This window comes from Rissa tridactyla, chromosome 8, assembly GCF_028500815.1.
Source record: "Rissa tridactyla isolate bRisTri1 chromosome 8, bRisTri1.patW.cur.20221130, whole genome shotgun sequence".
Taxonomy (NCBI): Eukaryota; Metazoa; Chordata; class Aves; order Charadriiformes; family Laridae; genus Rissa; species Rissa tridactyla.
Genome location: NC_071473.1, coordinates 18107499 through 18126985, shown reverse-complemented (window position 1 = coordinate 18126985; position 19487 = coordinate 18107499). Strand labels below are relative to the sequence as shown.

At 50.2% G+C, this 19487-nt stretch overlaps 1 protein-coding gene across 1 annotated transcript in view; it reads left to right on the top strand.

Annotated features, from left to right (window-relative positions):
- The window catches only part of LOC128913764 (syntaxin-binding protein 4-like), a 49865-nt gene that overhangs the window by 22634 nt on the left and 7744 nt on the right, over nt 1-19487 (top strand). Inside the window, exons 6-13 of the mRNA XM_054211914.1 lie at nt 5874-5959; nt 6714-6834; nt 9469-9610; nt 9811-9917; nt 10361-10514; nt 12134-12206; nt 15952-16049; nt 18461-18557. Coding sequence (XP_054067889.1) covers nt 5874-5959; nt 6714-6834; nt 9469-9610; nt 9811-9917; nt 10361-10514; nt 12134-12206; nt 15952-16049; nt 18461-18557 — 878 coding nt within the window. The remainder of the gene's footprint in view (nt 1-5873; nt 5960-6713; nt 6835-9468; nt 9611-9810; nt 9918-10360; nt 10515-12133; nt 12207-15951; nt 16050-18460; nt 18558-19487) is intronic.

Genomic DNA, 19487 nt, shown 5'->3' with positions numbered 1-19487 from the left:
CGGACGGCTTTTTACCCACGCTCTTCCAGTGAAAATAATGTCTCAAATTATTATATTAACTGCTGGGGAAGGCGTGGGTGAAGCGAGCTGGTCACCAGAGCTGGACTCGGGAGTCTGACCCTCTTTTGGCCCGAGTAAGGATGGGCAGGATGCGCTTCTGTGCTGCAGCAGTCCCTGCGCTTGCCTCAGGGGTGGCAGTGGGCGTCTCGTGATGTCCCCTCTCCAGGTTGCTGTTGCTGGGGCTGGTCCCCAGCAGGACGGATGGATGCAGGAGGCTGAGCAGCTCCCTGCGCCCAGGTTTGCTTGGGGAAATGCTTTATTTCTCAGCCAGAGCCCCCAGAGCAGGTTTTCTGCTTTCACCCATGCTGATCTGTTCCAAGCTGTTCAGGCATCTCCTAATATCTTAAATTGCAGCAGATGTTTCTTGAAACATACGCACGCACGGCTTTGTTGGCGGCTCCAGCTCCTTCATGCATCTGTCAGCAGTCCCGGTCGCCCTGCGAAGGAGCCGCTGGAGAACCGACCCAGGGGGACTGGGAGGGCAACGAGACTTATTTATTTGGCCTCTGTTTGCCACCGGCTAGCTGTTAAATCTGCAAAAGGTTAGCCATCAGGAGAGTGGGAAAGTAATCAGTTTATTTATGTTTTATTTTTTAAAAGATTTGCAGAGATTTCGCTTACATAATCATCTCGCAAACTGTTTAATACGCGAATACATATCTCCAGGATTAAGAGCTGTGGAAACGGGGGAAGGATTTTTCTGCTTCCTTTTTTTTCTTCCTTCCTCCTTTTTTTTTTTTCTTTTTTTTTTTTCTCTTCCCTTTCCTTAGTTTTGTCTTTATTTGATTGATGTCCCATTATCTCTTAAGTCAATCCTTGCGCGCGGGCGAGCAGACAGCCCTCTTGTCTGGGTTGAAACCAGCTCCCTGGCTTCCCCGGGAACTGTCAGCTCTGGAGCTGGTACCCACGGAGACGCTGCGCCCTGAGTCGAGGGCAGCCCCGCGCCTCCCCGCTGCCCAGCAAAGCGGCTCACGAGATGTGAAAGCTGAAGGAACGCACGGGGAGGAGGGTGATTCGGTGTATTTGCAGATACTCGCATGCAGGGTGCCTTCAGAAACCCGGAGCGCGCAAGGCACGCCGGAGGAGGAAGCGTAATGGCTCGGGGTTTGGAAGACGATCCAACCCGCCTGCCAATTTTCCCAATGACTCAGCTGAGTAGCATTTTGTTGTGGTTGCCCTCGGGTGAATTTGACTCATAAACGCTATTATTTGTCCCTGGAGTTAATTATAGGCCCAAATTACCTGTGCTCTTTATGGAACTCGGCCCTGGCGTGTATAAGATGCATGTTTTCAGCCTGTCGCATCAGACATGCTGCAGAGAGTGGCAGTAATGCTAGAGCTTAGAGCAGAAAATTCAGATTTAGAGCTGGACACGCTGGGTTTGGATGGCGGTTGGGTCTGATTTTCATCTGTGCTCATCTTTAGCTAATGAGGATAATTTTATTGCATACGCATAATTATTGTTTATTCATTCTCAGCCTGAAAGTTACAATAGTTCCTTGTTTCTCTGCGTGGCGCAGATATCATCCTGGTCTTTCAGGTTTGTCACTGTGAGAAAGCCTCTTTGCGCTGCACCTCCTGGTACTCGCAGGGTAAAATGCTTGAATACATGGCAGCCCTGCACGGTGTGCGCAGTCAGCTGGGTGAAAATGGGGTATGGTATTAACAGGGCTTGCCCGCGGAGCAGTAAGGAAAGCAGCCTGCTTTTCTGCAAATGCCTAACCAATTCCATGTTAACCAATTTCATACAATACCCAGGCATCAGCTGGAGTTCATGCCCGGCCAGCTGGGAATGGAAGGTAATCCCCTTTCTTTTCCCTGCGAGCCCCGCGTGCAGCAGCTCAGCCCATGGCTCACTTGGTGCTACACCGGAAGGCAGCGGTGGGGTGGGCTCCTGCGAAGCCTGGGGCGTCCCAGGGTCACTGGGGATAAAATGCGCATCCTTTTGCAGAGAAGCCCATCCACCTGCGCGCGTCCCGCTTTTCCCGTCATTTATGGAAAAGCCAAGCCTAGCAGCAGCGTGAAATGCTGGAGCTGCGGCAAGCCAGGCGCGAGAAAATCTGCTTTTGTGGTGTTTTGGCAGTGCTTCGGATTCACGGTTCCCCCTGACCCGCAGGCTTTGGGGTGTTTTTTGAGACAAGCTATTGATTTATCTGGTGTCACAGGCTCCTCTTTCTCCCCCAGCTGCGGTTTCCAGACGCTGCGCTTTCACGTAACCTTTGATGTAGGATTCACCCTTTGTTCTCCCAAGAACAAAAGGGCAGGACGAAAAGGTATTATGAGATAAAACAACAATATTCTGCAGGAAGATTGACCCCCCACTGCTTAATCTGCAGCAAAGTCGGCCTACAGCTGGCTGCTGCTGGCAAACCCCGTCATCCCACCCCATGCCGTGGGGCTGGCTGTGCGGGTCCGAGCCCTGTTACAGGGATCCTCCGGATCTCAAATGTCTGTATCTTAATGAAAAAGAGCTGGAGAAGGGATTGTTGAAATGAACTTTCCACCTAATACAACCCCATGATTTCATTATTTTAATTTTTTTTTTAAGTAAAGCTGGGCATTTTAGTCCTGCAGGCATCCGGCAGTTCAAAATGTTTTAGTCAGGGTCAAATTTTAAATATTAAAGACATCTTCTGAAGTCTCTTGGTGTCTGAAAGCGCAAAGCAAGATCTGCTGGCATTCCTTTGGCGTACTTGTTCATTAATCAGTAATGTTTGGGCATCGTCTGCCTGCTCGCAAATTCCTTCAAATACAGCGCTGAGCACAATATTAATTCTCGGGAGGCTGACACCCGAAAGTGCACTGCTCGCTGCCGGGATAAGTGTGTGCTTCCAGTTAGTCATGTGTTTATGACCTTTGGTGGAACCAGGGCTGGCAGTGTTGCCCAAGAAAGCAGGCGCTGGGACAGTCGCCCGTGACGTAGCATTTAGTCACGTCGTCCCTACGGCGAACGGCTGGGCTGGCCCCGGGCTCGCAGAGCAACCCTGGGCTGGGAGCTCGCTGGCTGGGCTGTCGAGCACGTCATGATAAATACTCCTTTGTGGGGGAACTTAACGACATTGAAATAAACAACAACAAAGAATGCACCAGTCAGAGGTGCCCTTGCTTATAACAGCGTTTGACAGCACGGACGGGTGATTGGGTTTGCATTGTTCAGCAGGGTTTAAAGAGCACAAGAGCTGCCAGACTCGTTGCATTTGCATTGACTAAGAGTTTTCTAGCCATTGTTTTAAGTTCATAACCTGTTCTGTGCTCTGATGGATTATTATCTGAGGAAAATGTGACAATAGATGACCACAGAAACACCCAGCCCAAAACAAAACCCCAGCTGCTGATGGCTTGGTAACCACTGGAAATAACACGTTAGCTTCCAGCACGTTAGACCTGCCATTGCAATGGGTCATGGAGCAGTAAGGCCATCACCCAGGAGTTACCGGCAAAATGAGAGTCTGAATCATCTAGAGAAATACAGAGGCTTTACTGGAAAGTTGCAAAAATTCTGCTAAGGTAAGATCCACCCGAGGCTTAACCCAGGGAACCGCAGAACAGCAAACCGCTGTCCCACTGCTACAGGGTCTAAATCGTCCTTCTGCGTTCTCAATGCTTTCACACCCATTTCAGCGCCTAACGCTAGGAAACTGCTTGTTAGAGCAGTTTTGTGGAAGGTGGGATTTTTGCACAAAGCAGTTGTCTTTTTTAAAGTCAGGGGTTTAGCTGATAAAGACGATGGTGTCGGTGCAAGTATTGGGATTCTCCAAGGCATTCTACTAAGTATTGTGTGACACGGATTTAAAATTAGCATGAAATGGAATGAATAAGGCATACATTTGATGACAATATTAGATAAGGCAGGCACGGGTCTTTGAAGTTAGTTAATGAGCTGGTTGTTAATGGGAAGATGTAAATGACTGAGAGCATTTCCAGCAGGAACCTAAGGAGCTGATGATTCATTCATCATTTAATATTGTTGACTCTAATCTAGCCAATAATATACAACATCTGTCCCGGTAAAGTACGCAGATGACACAACGTCTGCTGGTGTGTAAGAGGAGTCTCCTCACTGAGGAAGCTTTGCTGTGGCTGGTTTCCTACAGATTTATGACTTGAGCTTGTCTGACTGTCAAGTGTGAGAGCTAGCCACTCATAGCCAGGCTTTTCCTGTGGCTATAGCAGCAAGAAGGCACCTTCCCACGGGGATTCCTTCATGTCTTCAAAGTGGACATCTCATGTTGTTACTGTGGCCACAGAAACGACGCTTTCAGGGTCTCTCCCCATGGCTTGGCTGCTTCTTTAATGACACCTGTAAGAAATTAGTCATCCTTGAGGCTCTTCTCTCTGCCAAAAGGTTGGATTGAGCCAGAAGTGTTGGGTTATGAAGCCAGGAGACTGCACGGTTGCAGAAGGGACAGCACGCTCCTGGGAGACACGTTGGCCAAAGAGACAACGTGGCAGGGACGGGCACAGGAGGCTGATGCTTGAACGTGGCACGCCTTTTCCGTGCTTCCTTAGCCCAAACGATGTGAGAGGCTCCCGGCAGCTCAAAGCAGGGTTACAGAAATGGTGCAGGAGCTGGTAAACATGGTTAATGGTGGTTCTTAATGGTTTAAGAGCTCAAGATGTCACGCTTGGGAAAAGGAAGATCATGAAGCAATTCACCTGTTGTGTATAGGTAGGTAGGGCTCATCAAGGACTCAACACACTTGGGTAGTTAGATGGTGGTCAAACTCAGCCTGGAAGGAAAGCATTAATGAAGGCACGTGGGCACTGAGCCAGCTTTCCAGGGGATGTCATGGGTGAGGTGGTTTTGCAGAGAGGTAATAAAGGAAGCAGGGGGTTTTACCTCAAGACAGAGGGATCACACTAAACGTTTGTGGGCTGCCATTCCTCCTTGTTCTTGAACTGACAAGCCCTTGTTGTCTTGATACCTGTAAATTTAGCATGTGCCTGCTGGTTCAGCATCTTCAGCCATGAGCTGCTGGAAAGAGTACAGAAGTCTATGTCGCCCCAGCAGGCTTTATGTGTGCAGGTCTTTGTTAAGGTCTTGTGCTCCAAGAATTTATCCTGTGATGTTCATGGAGGACATCACCGTGGATAGATTCAGAGAGTGGGCTGCTTTCTTTTGTGTGCGCTCCAGAAGCCATCTCCCATCTTTACCCCAGCAAGAGCTAGTAGGATCTGCTTTCTGCCTAGGAAAGGAAGAGGAAAAAACAGAGAATAATCTCCATTTAACTCTTCTGGAAGGAGTCACAAATAGGCCAAACATTTTTGATTTATGTTTGCATAGTTACAGCTCCTTCTGACGGTCTGTTTAATTTGCATGGCGTGATAGCAAAACTTCTGAGCCTTACAGTTGGGGGTGAAATTATTCCAGCTGATTCCCGGGGGGGTCCAAGCGGCGGGGTCAGGGCAGGGGTGCAAGGCAGGGTGCACGGCAGGGCTCCTGTGTTCATTCACGCTCTCTCACGCTCTCCCAGCACCAGTGCCTATCCATACAGCCCTTCCCAGCTTCTCTTGCCTATGTTCACCTTGAACACTTTCCAGGGCAGGGAAGGAGCACACCGAAACCCCATCCCATCGCAGGAAAACTGCACTGCCATGGGATTGATTATCCACCTTAAGCCTTGCACAACCTCTTGAGACCACGGGGGTTATAGCCTTATGCATGAGAAAGCTCTGTCTGCTCCCCATTGCTGGAAGGAATCAGCCCTATAGATTTGGTAGTAAGACACTGCCACCGGGGACACTATTGTCATATAATCAGGTGGGGAATAATTTTGAGCAGCAGCAGCCTACACTGGGTTTTTTCTTTGCAGGAGAGAGTTCTCTGAGCTGATGGAGAAGTTCGGCTCCCAGAGCAATACGGGCTCAGCGCGGAGCTCGCCCATCCTGCACGGCGGCAGTGAGTAGCTCAGTGTGCTTTGCCGGGGGGGCGGAACAAAACGGCCCTCTCTCTGCTGAGAAAGTTTTCTTTATCCCCGTGTTATTTTGAAGGAGTTGTGATTTGCTTTGTTGTAGGTGTTTGGGTGGAGGTTTGAAGGAAGAGAAGTCTTGCTCGTCCTTATTGCAAGCACTCAGTGCGTCCCCAGGTGCAGAGCAGCAGGCACGGCCAGTCCTGCCTGCGCAGAGCAAGCACGAAGTGAGGCAGCAAGCTAGCCTCTTGAAATCTTTTGAAATCTGTGGATTTCAAAGCATTTCAGCAGTCGTTCATTCAACGATCATTGTTTCTCATTTGCAAGTGGGAAACGTTTAGTGAGATGCAACAAGGTCAACCTAAGCCAGGTGCCAGCACATCAAATCATGTGTGCATGAGGAAAGAAAGGTTGCTGAGAAAGGTTGGACCAGATGATCCTTGAGGTCCCTTCCAACCTGGTATTCTGTGATTCTATGAAAGGTGTCTCTCTGGCTTGGCATCCCACCAGAAGGCTGTCAACCCTTCCCCTATGGCAGAGGTACGTAGCACTGGCAGAGGGGTGACAGTCCCACGCTGGAATTGTGCCAAGCAGGCTGAATGTTTCCTTTCCATGTCTTTAACTCCCATGTGGTTTTCCCCAAAAAGCTAGGAAAACAGTGTCAGCTCTTAGTGTCAGAGCAAGGGAAGAGGGTGATGCTGGAGTATTTGCGTTCCCTGGACTGACTCTGACTTTGCTGTTCAGGTCGATACCTGGAAAGTACATCCTCGGGCTCCTCCTCGCGCTCTCAGAGCCCGCTGCTGCTGAGCCCCGCCAACTCCCACAGCCCCTGCATCGGGAACCCGGCGCACCCCTCTCACACACAGTACGTACGGGTCGCGTGGGGCCAGCCCCCAAAACCTGTCCCTTGGTCAGTCATGAAGATATCACTGAATGTCTAACACTGTCTTAGGAGTAGATCCAGTAAATACTTCCAATGTGTGAAGAACTGCCTTGTTCATCCTTTATCTTCTATACCATTGTATCACCACAAGGACTAGGAGACCATGGTGTCTTCTAGAAGTCCTTGTCCTGGGGACAGCTTGACTGGTGCCTAAGAGCTGAAAAGCTTCCCCATTGAGGCAGTCAATGGTTAACAATGCAACTGCTCCTCTTCCTCCCCTTTGAAACCCGGGGAGAAGCTGTGGCTTACAGCCGGCTGAGAGGACCCTCCACATCACCTTTATAAACCACGTCACGAGTGGAGTGTTTCTGTGAGGCCAGTGGTGCTTTCAGAAGGTGTTTCAGGAGCATGTTTTCCATTGCCCTGCTTCTGGCACGTTGACATCGTGCAATGAGAGCACAAGCACTGCCCTCTCAACACAAACACTCCCGACACCCTTTGCTTTGGTGTCAACAGCGGTTGCCTACAGACACCGCATCCTTTTGACTCCAGAGCATCTCCTGGAGCATGTGTTTTCATGTGGTCATCTGTCCCTTTCATATTTCGCAGGGTCAGAGGTTTGGACAGGCAGAGCTTGTTTTTCTGCAGAGTCTCATCTCCAGGGTGCTCGGGGTTGCCCTTCTCAAGAGGGACAGTTCGAAGGGTGTTAACAGTCATGGAATTGGGACCATTCGTCCCCAGGGCTTGCAGCTTCCCTCTCTTTGCCAGCATAAACAAGCCAAGTCACTGGTAAAGAGAATCAGACCTCACTGCAGAACCAGTAAATCCTCTTGCTAAATACCAGCTCTTTATTAGGGATTTGCAGAGGACAAATATTTGGCACCAGAGGTTTAAGCTGCTTGCACGGAGTGAGAGACCCTTACAGAGGAGAGGCCAGCTCATCTACTTGGCAGCTGATTTGGACATCCTTGCTCTGCTGTTAACCCGCTCCAGGCTGCGATATAGGCTAGAGGGAACCTGGTTTGGTGGCCACCTCGCTCAGCGCTGCTATGTTGTGCCATGTTCTGCTTGTCTCCATGCTGGTGCCAGGCTCCAGTGGTCTCCTCCTGGGAGAGCAGAGTTCATTTGAAATCCCGGACTGTGCAGAGCCTTGGTGGCCGGCTGCAGAGATGTAATTTGGGCCATGGGCAGCAGGGTCTTTTCATGCACACGGCTGCCATCCCTCACCCATCCTTTCCTCTCACCGCAGGTTGTCCCCAGGCTGTGACCTCTTGTTGCAGTGTCATCTGAGGTCCTGCCGCCCCACTGAGCAACAGGACCCAGATGCGATTCAGTCTCGCCACAGAGAGTGTCTGTTATTTTGATTCGAACAGAGGGTTTTAATGCTACCTTTTCTGAACAAGTTTTCCTAAAATATTCCTTAGAGCAATCTTTTTTTCAGAAGATTAAGACAGATGCTGCATGAATGCAGTCCCTCTTCCCCCACCATGTAGCCAGCTGGCCCTCCTGGGGGTCTGCTGCCAGTTTGGAGGGGTGCTGGCCACACGCTGCTCTGTCGCTAGGGTGTCTGAGCACCGGGGATGGCATCGCTGCGACGGCATCGGTTATGCACTGGTGACACTGTGAGGCACAGGATGCACCGCTGTCATTGCGTCTTAAGTTATCAGATAACACAAGGAGGACCAGAAACTGCAGACCATTTGGCAAGCGGCTGCTGTGGAAATAAACTGAAAAGGCGAAAAGCCAGCTGCGCCCAGCCCACTAGGAGGAAAAGGCTTGCTGACCCTTTCATCCCACCAAATCCTTCCCCGAAAACCTCCCTGTCGCAATGCTGCCCAGCGAAATCTCTTCTCCCGCAAGCACTTATGGCAATTGCTGTCTCTCCCTCCCTGCACGGAGCCACCGGCCATGGCCTGGTCTTGGTGGCCTGTTGGGTCCTGTCTAGCAGGCAGCTCATTGAGGGTAGACCTCTAACAAGGTCTAACCTTGTTACGGCTCCATTTGCAGTACATCCGTGACTGGGCGAGTCATCTCTACCGCTGCCACAGAAGCAAATCACAGTGTGGTGGGTATTGCTATCAAGGTGCTTAAGGGCTCATTTCTTAGGGCATCTTGCAAGGTTTTGAGTCCAAACCTTGGTTAAGACGCAGTCAGCTGTGTATCCTGAGCTTCACTTGGATGTTTGCTAACGGCTGCTTAATAGTTGACCAATCTGCAAATTGCTGTCTGGTGATTTAGGCCAGAGTTGCTGGATTCGAACAATAACCGCGTCGATCCTTTGTATGCTTTTGGCTACAAAAACCAAGAGTGCCAAATATATTCTGGTTAAACCTTTAGTTTCTTTTCTTTTTATTTTCTAAATGCAAATGAGCATGCCCCAGCATTTGGGATTATATAAACCGGTCATCTGAACAATGCCGAACAATGCCTGCTGAGAAACTGGAGTCCTCACCTCTTCTTTCCAAGGTTGGGTGGAAGAAAAGATGCAGAGGCAGGAAAGGTTGGGAGAAGTTAGAAGGATCGTGCACGGAAGGAAAGCCAGGCAGAGTTTGTTCAGCAACGTGGGAAAATAAACCAGATCACCTTGAGTCACCTGCTAACATCTCTCCCTTGCAGCTACTCCACTGAATCAGGAATCCAGAGCATTTCTATAGCAAAATCCTCCGGCTTAGGGCTGACAATCAGTGGTGGATCTAACAGGCCTGATGGCCCCATGATTTATGTTCAAGAGCTTTTGCCAGATGGTGACTGTTACAAGGTAAGTCAGTGTGGAGACCCTCAGTGACTTTGCAATGGGGACCTCTCCTAGAAGCTGTAGCTGTTCTGAAGCAGAGCAGCTTTTCTAAGAACAGATGAATAATGCACTGCATGAACTAATGAGGATTTGTGTTGCAGGAGAAGGCTTTGGGCAGAGGGACATTCCTTCCCAATGCCCTGACTTTCTCATTCTTTGTTTAGGATGGTCGGCTCCGACCTGGTGACCAACTAATTGCTATCAATAAAGATTCTTTGGTGGGCAGCACACATGAAGAGGCCAGAAAAATAATTGCAAAAGCCAAATTCAGGTAGGCATGTAACATATTTCCCGTCACCATCACGGTGCCGCTGAGTTTTAGGCAAAAAACCCTTCGTGTCGTACCAATGTTTGGCTTCAAGAAGCATAAGGATTATTAGTCTTAAATGATGCTTCAAGATGGTCTTGAGAGGTGACCATATAAGGTTGTCTTGAGTGCATGTGGATCATCCTGAAGTGTAATGCAGACCTTCCCAATGTTCTGGTCCTCAAGAATATCCCCTATCACCGCCCAGCAGAGTTCTGCAACAGAACTGAAGGTCAAACAAGCAACCCAGCTGGTGGAGATCCAGCTGCACTGGTGCAGGCTACATGGGCTTAAGGGACATTATCCCAGAGAAAGAACCACGGTCATGGAAGTTCTGCAAATTTAAGTTGTGCTTTTTTTTTTTATTATTTGTTAATAAAATGTTCTGTATTTGTTGTTCGTTAAAGACATGAGGAAAACACAGAAGTGGCCTTTATTCCTGGAAGGGGACGGCTACATCCTGGACTGTCAGTTCATAACAACATCCCATCGCCACCTCCGAAGGCTGTGGGAAACGGTCTGAGTTCCTGCAGACTGAAGGTGCATGTGAGGTCCCCAGAGGTAGGTTGAAGTTCATATCTAAGAGCACAGACATCAGCCCTGTGATCTTTCTTTGATCAGAAAACTCTTCTTCAGGGACTCCATGGGTAGTCCTTCTGGAAGATGGAAAGTCTGTAATGATGATGTATGTAGCCCTGCTTTATAGCCAGGTATTTTAAATCTGAAATATTGTTTCTTCTGCCTTGGGTTTGAGACAGTGAAGGATCTGTGGAGGTAATGAGAGGAACTTCATCTCCAGGGCCTACATTCAGACCTGTTTCAGAAGTCTCAGGTTTAAAAAAAAAAACAAACCCCTTCTGCGGATAGCAACCTGCATCTCATTCAGTACCAGTCATAGGGCTGGAAGGGATCTCAGGAGTCAGTTTGATCTAGTCTCCTACCCAAAGGCAGGAACAACTCTTTGTTCTTAAAGACCTCTGATGAGGATGAACCCACAGCGTTCCTAAGCAGTCCGTTTCTGTTCTTCACCAACCTAATGATAAGCCAGGCTCCTTCTTCCTGTGAAGCCAACTCCATGTTGTGTTTGCAGAGACGAGCGCTCGAGCTGCACGTGGTGAGACAGACTTTAACCACACCACCCTCATGAGAATTTTGGCCCATGGCTGGATTCTGTGCGTTTGTCACTCCTCTCCTAGGCTGGTGCAATGCCGGGGGTATCTTCTGCCCTCTTCCATGAAAACTTCTTTTAGAAAAGGCTGGCTGGAGGTTCCTTCCATACAAGCATCATTCACAAAAGATCTTTCTTTCCAGACCCTGTGAAGGTGTGGACTTGCAAGAATGCCACATACAGGTTGCCTTTGGGTGTACCAGGCTGGAGACAGGCTTATAAAAGTCAGCCTCAGCCCATATACATAGAGCTGAGTAGTATAGTTAGATCTTTCACCATCCAACAGAAGGTGTTCTTGTGTCACGTTGTGCACCTATGTGAAATTACACTGCTGGCTGGAATTAAATTGCTCCTTTCCTCACTTTGCTGCTAAAAGATGGAACCTTTAATGAGGTCTGGGCTTCCACGCTAGGGAAAGCATGCTCAGGCTTTCTACCTGCCCACATGTCCTCAGCATCGATCCTCTGCATCTAAGCTCCCCGCTGTGGAATCACTGTCTCAGTGGTGCTCAGCATATCTACCCTGTGACTCTATTTCTCCCTCCTACTTGTGCTTTCATCTGTGACCGGGCACTTAAGAAAGACCTGGGCGCTGGTCTCAGCTTCCCGTCATGCTTGTTGTGATAATCATGTGTTTGGGGTAAGTAACACAACTGGCTGCAGGATCAGGACCTCACTGCTGGGCTGGATGCAGTGCTTTAGGGTGAACCTCTATGGAGAAACTGTACAAGGCTAAATTCATCCCCAGCTCTCAATTATGGTAATGACAAACTCATTTTTCTGTGTGTGCCCAGAGATTTTGATATGGCTCTGGCACGTGCCTGTGCCAAGTGCTGCCAGAGAAACCCCTGGAGTCTCTTTTGGCCCATCTGCACAGGAGATGGATGTGGTGCCTTTGCTCTTTATGGGCCAGATGGGTTGCTCTCTCTTGAACTCCTCTCTCTTCTGCTCTTTATTTACACTAGCAGATGCTGCTTAGCGATTATCTGTGCTGTTTTGTCTTCTTTTTCTAGAATAGACATGAAAATAATTTTCCTGTGCCTTCTTTGTCACCGGACATTTGCCCACCAGAGCTTACCATCTCAGGTAAGAGACCTGCTAAACTGTTTTCTTTGTGTGGGTGACAAGCACAGCCTTGGCTCCTCGGTGCTGAGGAAGATGAAATTCATCTTGATCAGTGTTTATATTGCTGTAGTGGAATCTCATGGTATGATAACGAGACTCAGCCCACTAGGAGAGAGAGAAGGTAGCAGCTTGGCTTACTCAACTGGTAGTAATTATGTCCATGTTTGTCCATAGTAGCAAAATTCTTCACTAAGGCGTTCGGAGTATTCACAGGAGGCGACTTCTTCCACTCTCAGCCTGTGTTTCACTTGCAGCAGTGTCTTTGCCACACGCAAAGAACCTGTCAGACTTGCATCCAGCAGGTGCCATTGCAGGCAACGTTCCCTTCTGATAGGGATGGGTGGTCCTTGGAGACACGGTATAAGAAAGTCAATTAATGGTAGTTGTAATGTACATGGCAACCGTGGGCATTATACAGATATTAAGGATGTCTGTATAAGCCAAGCTTCACTTTTGGCTTACTTTTCCACGCTGTGTTTTCTCTCCATGCTCTGAGTCCCATACTGAGCTATTAATTTTGGGGGAGAGACCTACTCTGTTCATCCAATGGGATGGCAGCAACAGGGGGTGTACTCAAATCACCCTGCAGCTTCACAGGTCCCTTAGGAATCGCAGGAATCCTGAATAACTCCCATGATCCAACATCCAGGGAGATGACCTCCAGCAAGATCCCTATGATATAAAGGTTACTTCTGCCCAGAGGAAAAGCTGGGCTTTCCCTAGCGAGTCCCTAGCAAGCCCGTCATTCTCGCGGCCACAAGTCAGACGTCCTTTCCTTCCCCATGCGCTGCCGAGGCGCTGGCCCGGCTTGTGAATCCCTGTGCTGTAATTTCCATCTGGAAGGCCGAGAGTGAGCATTGCAGGGTAAATTGTGTTTAGTCTATACCTGAGATTAGTGGGAGAGACAGAAAGCAAACAGTGCTGGGCTGGGTATGCGCCAGCGCTCTGCTCCCAGGGATGCTCTGTCTCACCTTGGGAAGCTCAGCAGGCTTCAGCCTTCACCTTCCATGCTCTGCAGAGACCCTGGGACAGGGACAGCCCTTGGGCTGTCCTCCCTGCCCCCAGCATCATAGACTCATAGAATGTGTTGGGTTGGAAGGGACCCTTAAAGGCCATCCAGTCCAACCCCCCTGCAGTGAGCAGGGACATCTTCAACGAGATCAGGTCGCTCAGAGCCTCATCAAGCTGGCCTTCAACGTCTCCAGAGATGGAGCCTCCACCACCTCTCTGGGCAACCTGTTCCAGTGTCTCACCACCCTCATTGTAAATAATTTCTTCCTAATGTCTCATCTGAACCTGCCCTGCTCTAGTTTAAAACCATTGCCCCTCGTCCTATCGCTCCATGCCCTTGCAAACAGCCCCTCCCCAGCTTTCCTGTAGGCCCCCTTCAGGGACTGGAAGGGGTCCGAAGGTCTCCCCGGAGCCTTCTCTTCTCCAGGCTGAACAACCCCAGCTCTCTCAGCCTGTCCTCACTGCAGAGGGGCTCCAGCCCTTGGATCATCCTCGTGGCCTCCCCTGGCCCCACTCCAACAGGTCCATGTCGTTCTTGTGCTGAGGGCTCCAGAGCTGGACACAGTACTCCAGGTGGGGTCTCACCAGAGCAGAGCAGAGGGGGACAATCCCCTCTCTCGATCTGCTGGCCACAGTTCCTGCAGCCTTGATTTCAGGTAGGCTCTTAGGTGTCCACCAGCGACAGCCAGAGCTCCTGGTGACGGGGAGCAAAGCCCTGGGTCGTGTTGGCAATCCGGCAAATAGCAATGACCTAATCACTTCTTGACTTAGCCAGGGGATCTCATTACATGTGGGGTTTCTCTGTGTGAAATGCTGAGGAGGGTTTTGTGTCAGTGTTGTTATCCATGAAAACAGACAACTGACTTTGACTTTGAAAGAGTAGCGTCCAGACTTGGAGCCTGGGCCGGTGACTGCCCCTCTGCGGGTGCCTGATGGATGCCCCAGATATCTCCATGTCCGGAGCCGACAGCAAAGCCACGGGGAGCTAATCCTGATTAGCCATGCGTCAAAGGGTAACAGCTCTGCCCTTGAACTTGGAAAGTAAAGTGTTGGTGTCCGATCCGGCAAACCCATTTATTGCCTCTTGCTGCTCCCCAGCTGCTGGCGTTAGCAGAGCGGATGAATGCGTGGATTAGGAGGATTATGCTTGTGCAGCACCTCCGCTGCTTCTCGCTGCCTTCTCCTTGCGCCTGGTCTCTGCCCTGACAGTTGAGGAGGATGCAGAGAGAAGTGCTCAAGAGGTTCAGGAGAAGAGGTGTTACTCGGCAAGACGGAGCTTCCCGGGATGTTAATCAGATCCCAGGCTGGCAAAAGAAATTACTCCTGGGGCAAACCCTGTGCCACCGGTGCGAGGGAGAACTTTGTCACTGAGCCGGACTGATGGCTTGAGAGTGGGCAGGGGCAGGCAGCTGGGCAGGCAGGCAGCAGCCCGGCACCTCTCTGGGGTCTGGCAGGGGAGCTCCTGAGTGGGTAACACCTTCTGCAGCCTTTTGCCCAGGGAATGTCACAGTTTCATGACAGGCTGAGAGAGCTGGGGGGGTTCAGCCTGGAGAAGAGAAGGCTCCAGGGAGACCTTGGAGCCCCTTCCAGTCCCTAAAGGGGCTCCAGGAAAGCTGGGGAGGGACTCCGGATCAGGGAGGGGGAGCCGTGGGATGAGGGGGAATGGCTTCAAACTGGAAGAGGGGAGATTTAGGTGAGATATTGGGAAGAAATTCTTTGCTGTTAAGGGTGGTGAGGCCCTGTCCCAGGTTGCCCAGAGAAGCTGTGGCTGCCCCATCCCTGGAGGTGTTCAAGGGCAGGTTGGAGGGGGCTCGGAGCAACCTGGTGTGGTGGGAGGTGTCCCTGCCCAGGGGAAGGGGTGGCACTGGGTGGTCTTTAAGGTCCCTTCCAACCTAAGCCATTCCATGATTCCATGGTTCTTATGGACAAGGGTTAATTGTAATGGAAAAGGTGGGATTCCCTCCAGGTTGGAGAGGCACAAGGGGCAGGACATGGCAGCAGGGCTCGTGCTCCACCACGTCCTGTTTCAGCTGCGAAGGCAGTGTCTGTAATGAGGAGCCAGCTGTCAGCAGCTGGTTCTTCTGATCCCATGACAGCTTTGCACCAGCAAAGCAGCTGCCGTTTCTGCTTCTGTCTCCCTCTGTGTCCGCCTCGCAATGCATGGGGCTCCTTCCACCCAAAAAACCTGCCTGCCCAACTGAGGGAAAAGGGTTCAAGGTTTTGCAGCCTTGGGGGGGGAAAAAGTCTTGCACCAGTGTTTTTCCACATCGTTTTTAATCCGTTGATTCCTTTTTCCGGGGGTGTTGTGAAAGCCAAGGGTGCATTGTTTTGCTTAATTAGAGAAGACAAGAGCCAGGCAGACTTTTATTTTTTTCACAGATCACCATAACTACAGACCCCAAGACTCCACAAAAATTTGTGATTGGAAATTTCCAAAGTGCTGTTTTTGCAGCCCTAGGTCCTTGGATGAAACATCCCATTTTAAGTCATGCAGAAGCCCAGTTTCAGTAAGGGTTTGCCCCAGTATCCAATCTTTTCAATGGTGGCCTAGTTCAGACTTCCAGAACTGGATTTAGTAAATCCAGGTGTTTGATTTTTGGCATTTCATGCAACGAGAGTTCTGAATTTTGCTTTGCGGGCACCTCTTTCCCCTACCCAAGTGCTCTTCCATTAACATTTACTTTTGGCTTTTCAGCACCTGCTTCGGCGTCTAATCACAAAGCAGCTTCAGGCACCAAACCAAAAGTAGCGCTGGATCCCCATGTCCGGCTCAAGGATGGGAAACTGGAACTGGTAAGTGGAACGGGTCTCTCTCCCCAGAGCCGGTCTCCTCTCGATCCTCTCCCAAGGTGCACTATGCAGAAAATATTCCGCTGGCGTGATATCTCCTTTCTTTCAGCTGCCACATTATTGGCAAACAAAACAAGCTTACGTGAATGGTCTCCTTGTACTGCTTTTCTGTGAAAGAACTGGTCAAGACCTTTCAGCTCTGATTCCTGCACTTGGGCATAGAGTACTTGGGCCAGGTACTAGCACGCTGGTCACTGTGTCACTTGTTTTTTGGAGAGACTAAAAAATGCACACCGGAATAGATATAGTCTAAGAGAATCAGCTTTCCTGTTCGCACAGAATTAAGCATTTGCAGAGAATAAATGCTCTAATCGACACAGACACCATCCTCTGCCGAACAGCCAGCCTAACTCCCCTTCACCTCTCCAGGAGGCTGACTGGGCTGTGCTGGGAACAGCAATAGCACAGGGGATGTGGAGTGCAGAGCCAGCCGCGGTGCTCAGAACATCGCTTTCCTGATTAGCCTCACACTGCTCACCTGCTACAATGAATTAATCTGATTTTTGAGACAGAGGCACAAGCGACAGCCACCAAACTTTATTTATTACCAGGAGTCTGGAATAAAAAATGGGTCTCAACTCTTCATTCGAGTTTGATGGAGGTTGGGTCCAGCCTCTGAAGTTAAAAAGGGAGAGGAGATGTAGTGAAACATCCCAATTGTGTCCGAAGGGGCATTGAAACACACCTTGGCTCATCTTGGCTAGTTCTCAATGCTTCGGGGAGCTCCAGAAGTCTCCTCCTGGCAGTTACGTCTCCCTCGGACGTAATGCCTTTGACTCAGGGCTGTAGGTGCAGGCAGTTGCCCTCCAAACCTTCTGGTGCTGCTGTCGCTGCTGGGGTGACCTGGGGCAGGCTGGTGTGGGTGAGGGAAGGCTGAAATTTGAGATACGTCACCGAGGATCCAGCCAGAACTGCTGCACTTTTCATCATTTTATGGAAACTATATTCCATGGGCACCATCAAAGGGCAGGGAGTGGAGCTGCCCATTTGCTCACCGAGACCCCGGTGAAGGGCAGAGTGCCCTTGGGGGGCCATACATGGTTTTGGGGTGTATTTTACACTCTTGGGTACTGTTGGATTTGGGGAGAAGAGCGTGGGAAGGCAGCCGCTTCTGCAGGGCCAGGGGACTCCAAGGAAAACCTGATGCAATGAGCATCTGCTGCCACCCGACGGCAGATCCAGCGCTCGCCCTTTGGCTGCTCTCGCCTCCCAGGAGGGCAGCACGCAAGCAGGAACTTTTCTTCTAAGCCTGCATAATTCTCCTAAAGCGGGATTTAGGATTGCTTTTTTGCAGCGACCTCTGCTCGTCATGGCTATAAAAGCAGCTCCTCTTTGGTGGGAGGAGCGGGGACGCTTGGTTTCCCCTTTTAAAAACCAGCATTATGAGCAGGTGGCTGCCATGGTGCCAGGGGCATGACATGCAGACCAACCGGCACAACCTGATAAGGTTTTGGGGTGGCCCACGCCAGGTGCCACCATCAGCACCCCAAAGCCCAGGAGCCTGAAGCACCGCCTTGCGCAGGGGTGGTGGGCAGAGGAGCAGGAGGTGGGACCCAAACGGGCCTCCTAGGCAGGACAAGAGAGCGGACAAGGTCCCATGGGTGCTTGCAGGTGATGGAAATGTGAGCAAGGACTCATCTCCAGCTCTTTTTCCAGAGGACCATGCGGGAGGTGCTGTAGATGCATGAGCAGAAGCCACGGGTGCAGCCTGGGACAGGCAAGTGGTTAACTCAGGCTCTTTCCCAGAGTCTGCTGAGTTTGACTTTGTCTTTTAAAAGCTCTCACTTGCTGCCGCCAGCAGCAGAGTGGGGTTTGCACAGGTTTATCTGCTTTTGCGTGGTGCCCTGGGGTTGAATTGATAAATATCAGTAGAAGACAGGGCACCAGGCATAATGAGAGAGCAAAAGGTGCAATGAAGAAGCAAAATGTTTGAATGTCTCCTGTTGCCATGGGAAATACTCCGTGAACAGCTTTTAACATCTCGGTTCCAAACACAATTCCTGGGCAGTAAAAGAAAGAGGAGATGCTGAGCTCTTGGCAGCTGGGCCTTGCTTCAGCTCCACCGGCTTTTCATAAAGCTCCTGACAGTTTGTCATAGCTGCAAATCTGTTTGCAGTCTGTATAAAATGTTCTCGGCAGGATGTGAACATGTCCCTGACTTCAGGAACAGGCATTTCTGTACGCGTGTAGGAAAGGAAAGACTAGAAATCCAGCCCAAGCCTGCTCCTGTGGGAGATGCTGCCTGGAGAGCCCCTTCCAGGAGAAACCCAGCACCAACTGTCTTCCCAGCGCCTACTTCAAAGAGTTGCTTTTCCAGTATTTTTCTTTTTAAAGGCTCATTGTTTCTGCTCAAGGTTCTGCAGTATCTTGGTCTGGATGTGACTGATGAGAAGAAGAGGCAGTTACGGCAAAGCTTGACCACAGACTCGCAGGGGACGGTGGCCTATGGAGGTGAGCAGGCATCTCTGCACATGATAGGCTCTTTCATTTTTGCATAGCTTTGCTGAAGGCTAGGAAAGGAGGGAGGCATCTACTGAAAGGTGGCAGGTAAGACATCTGCCTGGGTATTGATGTAGCCTCAAAACAGCTAAGAAAAGTCACAAATACAATTACGTATGGTAGAAGCATACGTAAAATGAAAATACAAGAAAGTTGCTGCGAGGGCTAACTTTCCTTCACCCCCAGCTTGCCAAGAAAGAGCTGGCCAGAGGACACACAGAAAATAAAAGCCTGCTCTGCTTTCTGCGACCTGACAGGGTATATCTGGCCCACAGGGTCTGCTCTCCAGAGGTTTTTTTCCCCCAAATTCAAAGCCATCGGCAATGTCCCCACCAGCAGCAATGTCCCTACCAGACAGAACAGGCTTGCAAAGCACGACACCTCTTGGAGGGATGTTTTTGTGCAGAGTGAGCGATGGGATACAGAACCATGCGCCTCTCCTAAGGGTGACCGGCTTTGTAGTTTGTGGCAACAGAAATAAGGATGATTAGGGGTATTTGGCAAATGTGCTGGCACCAAAGATGCTGTTCTTGTGGTAAAGGCTCCAGTTCCTGCTGCAGCCCCAGGTGAGGACTTGGGGGGGTGGGACCCGGTGCTGCCTCCCCTCCCCTGCACCGGCTCCTGTCTGTCCCACGTGGCCCCTCACACTGTGCTTTCCCCAATATCCAAAAGCAAAACAAACCTGGATTTTTCAGGTTTGTTAATTTAACTCCTTTTCTAAGTGCTGACGTCATTGAGTTGTTCCTTGTTTAAATCAGCCACATGAGAAATGCCAGCAGACAGGCAGGTGCCTTTTGTCAGAGAAATGTGGGTTTGGCTTAAAATTTTAAAACTCTGAGAACCACAACTGGGAAAACTCTGCTGTGAAAATATCTCGGGTTT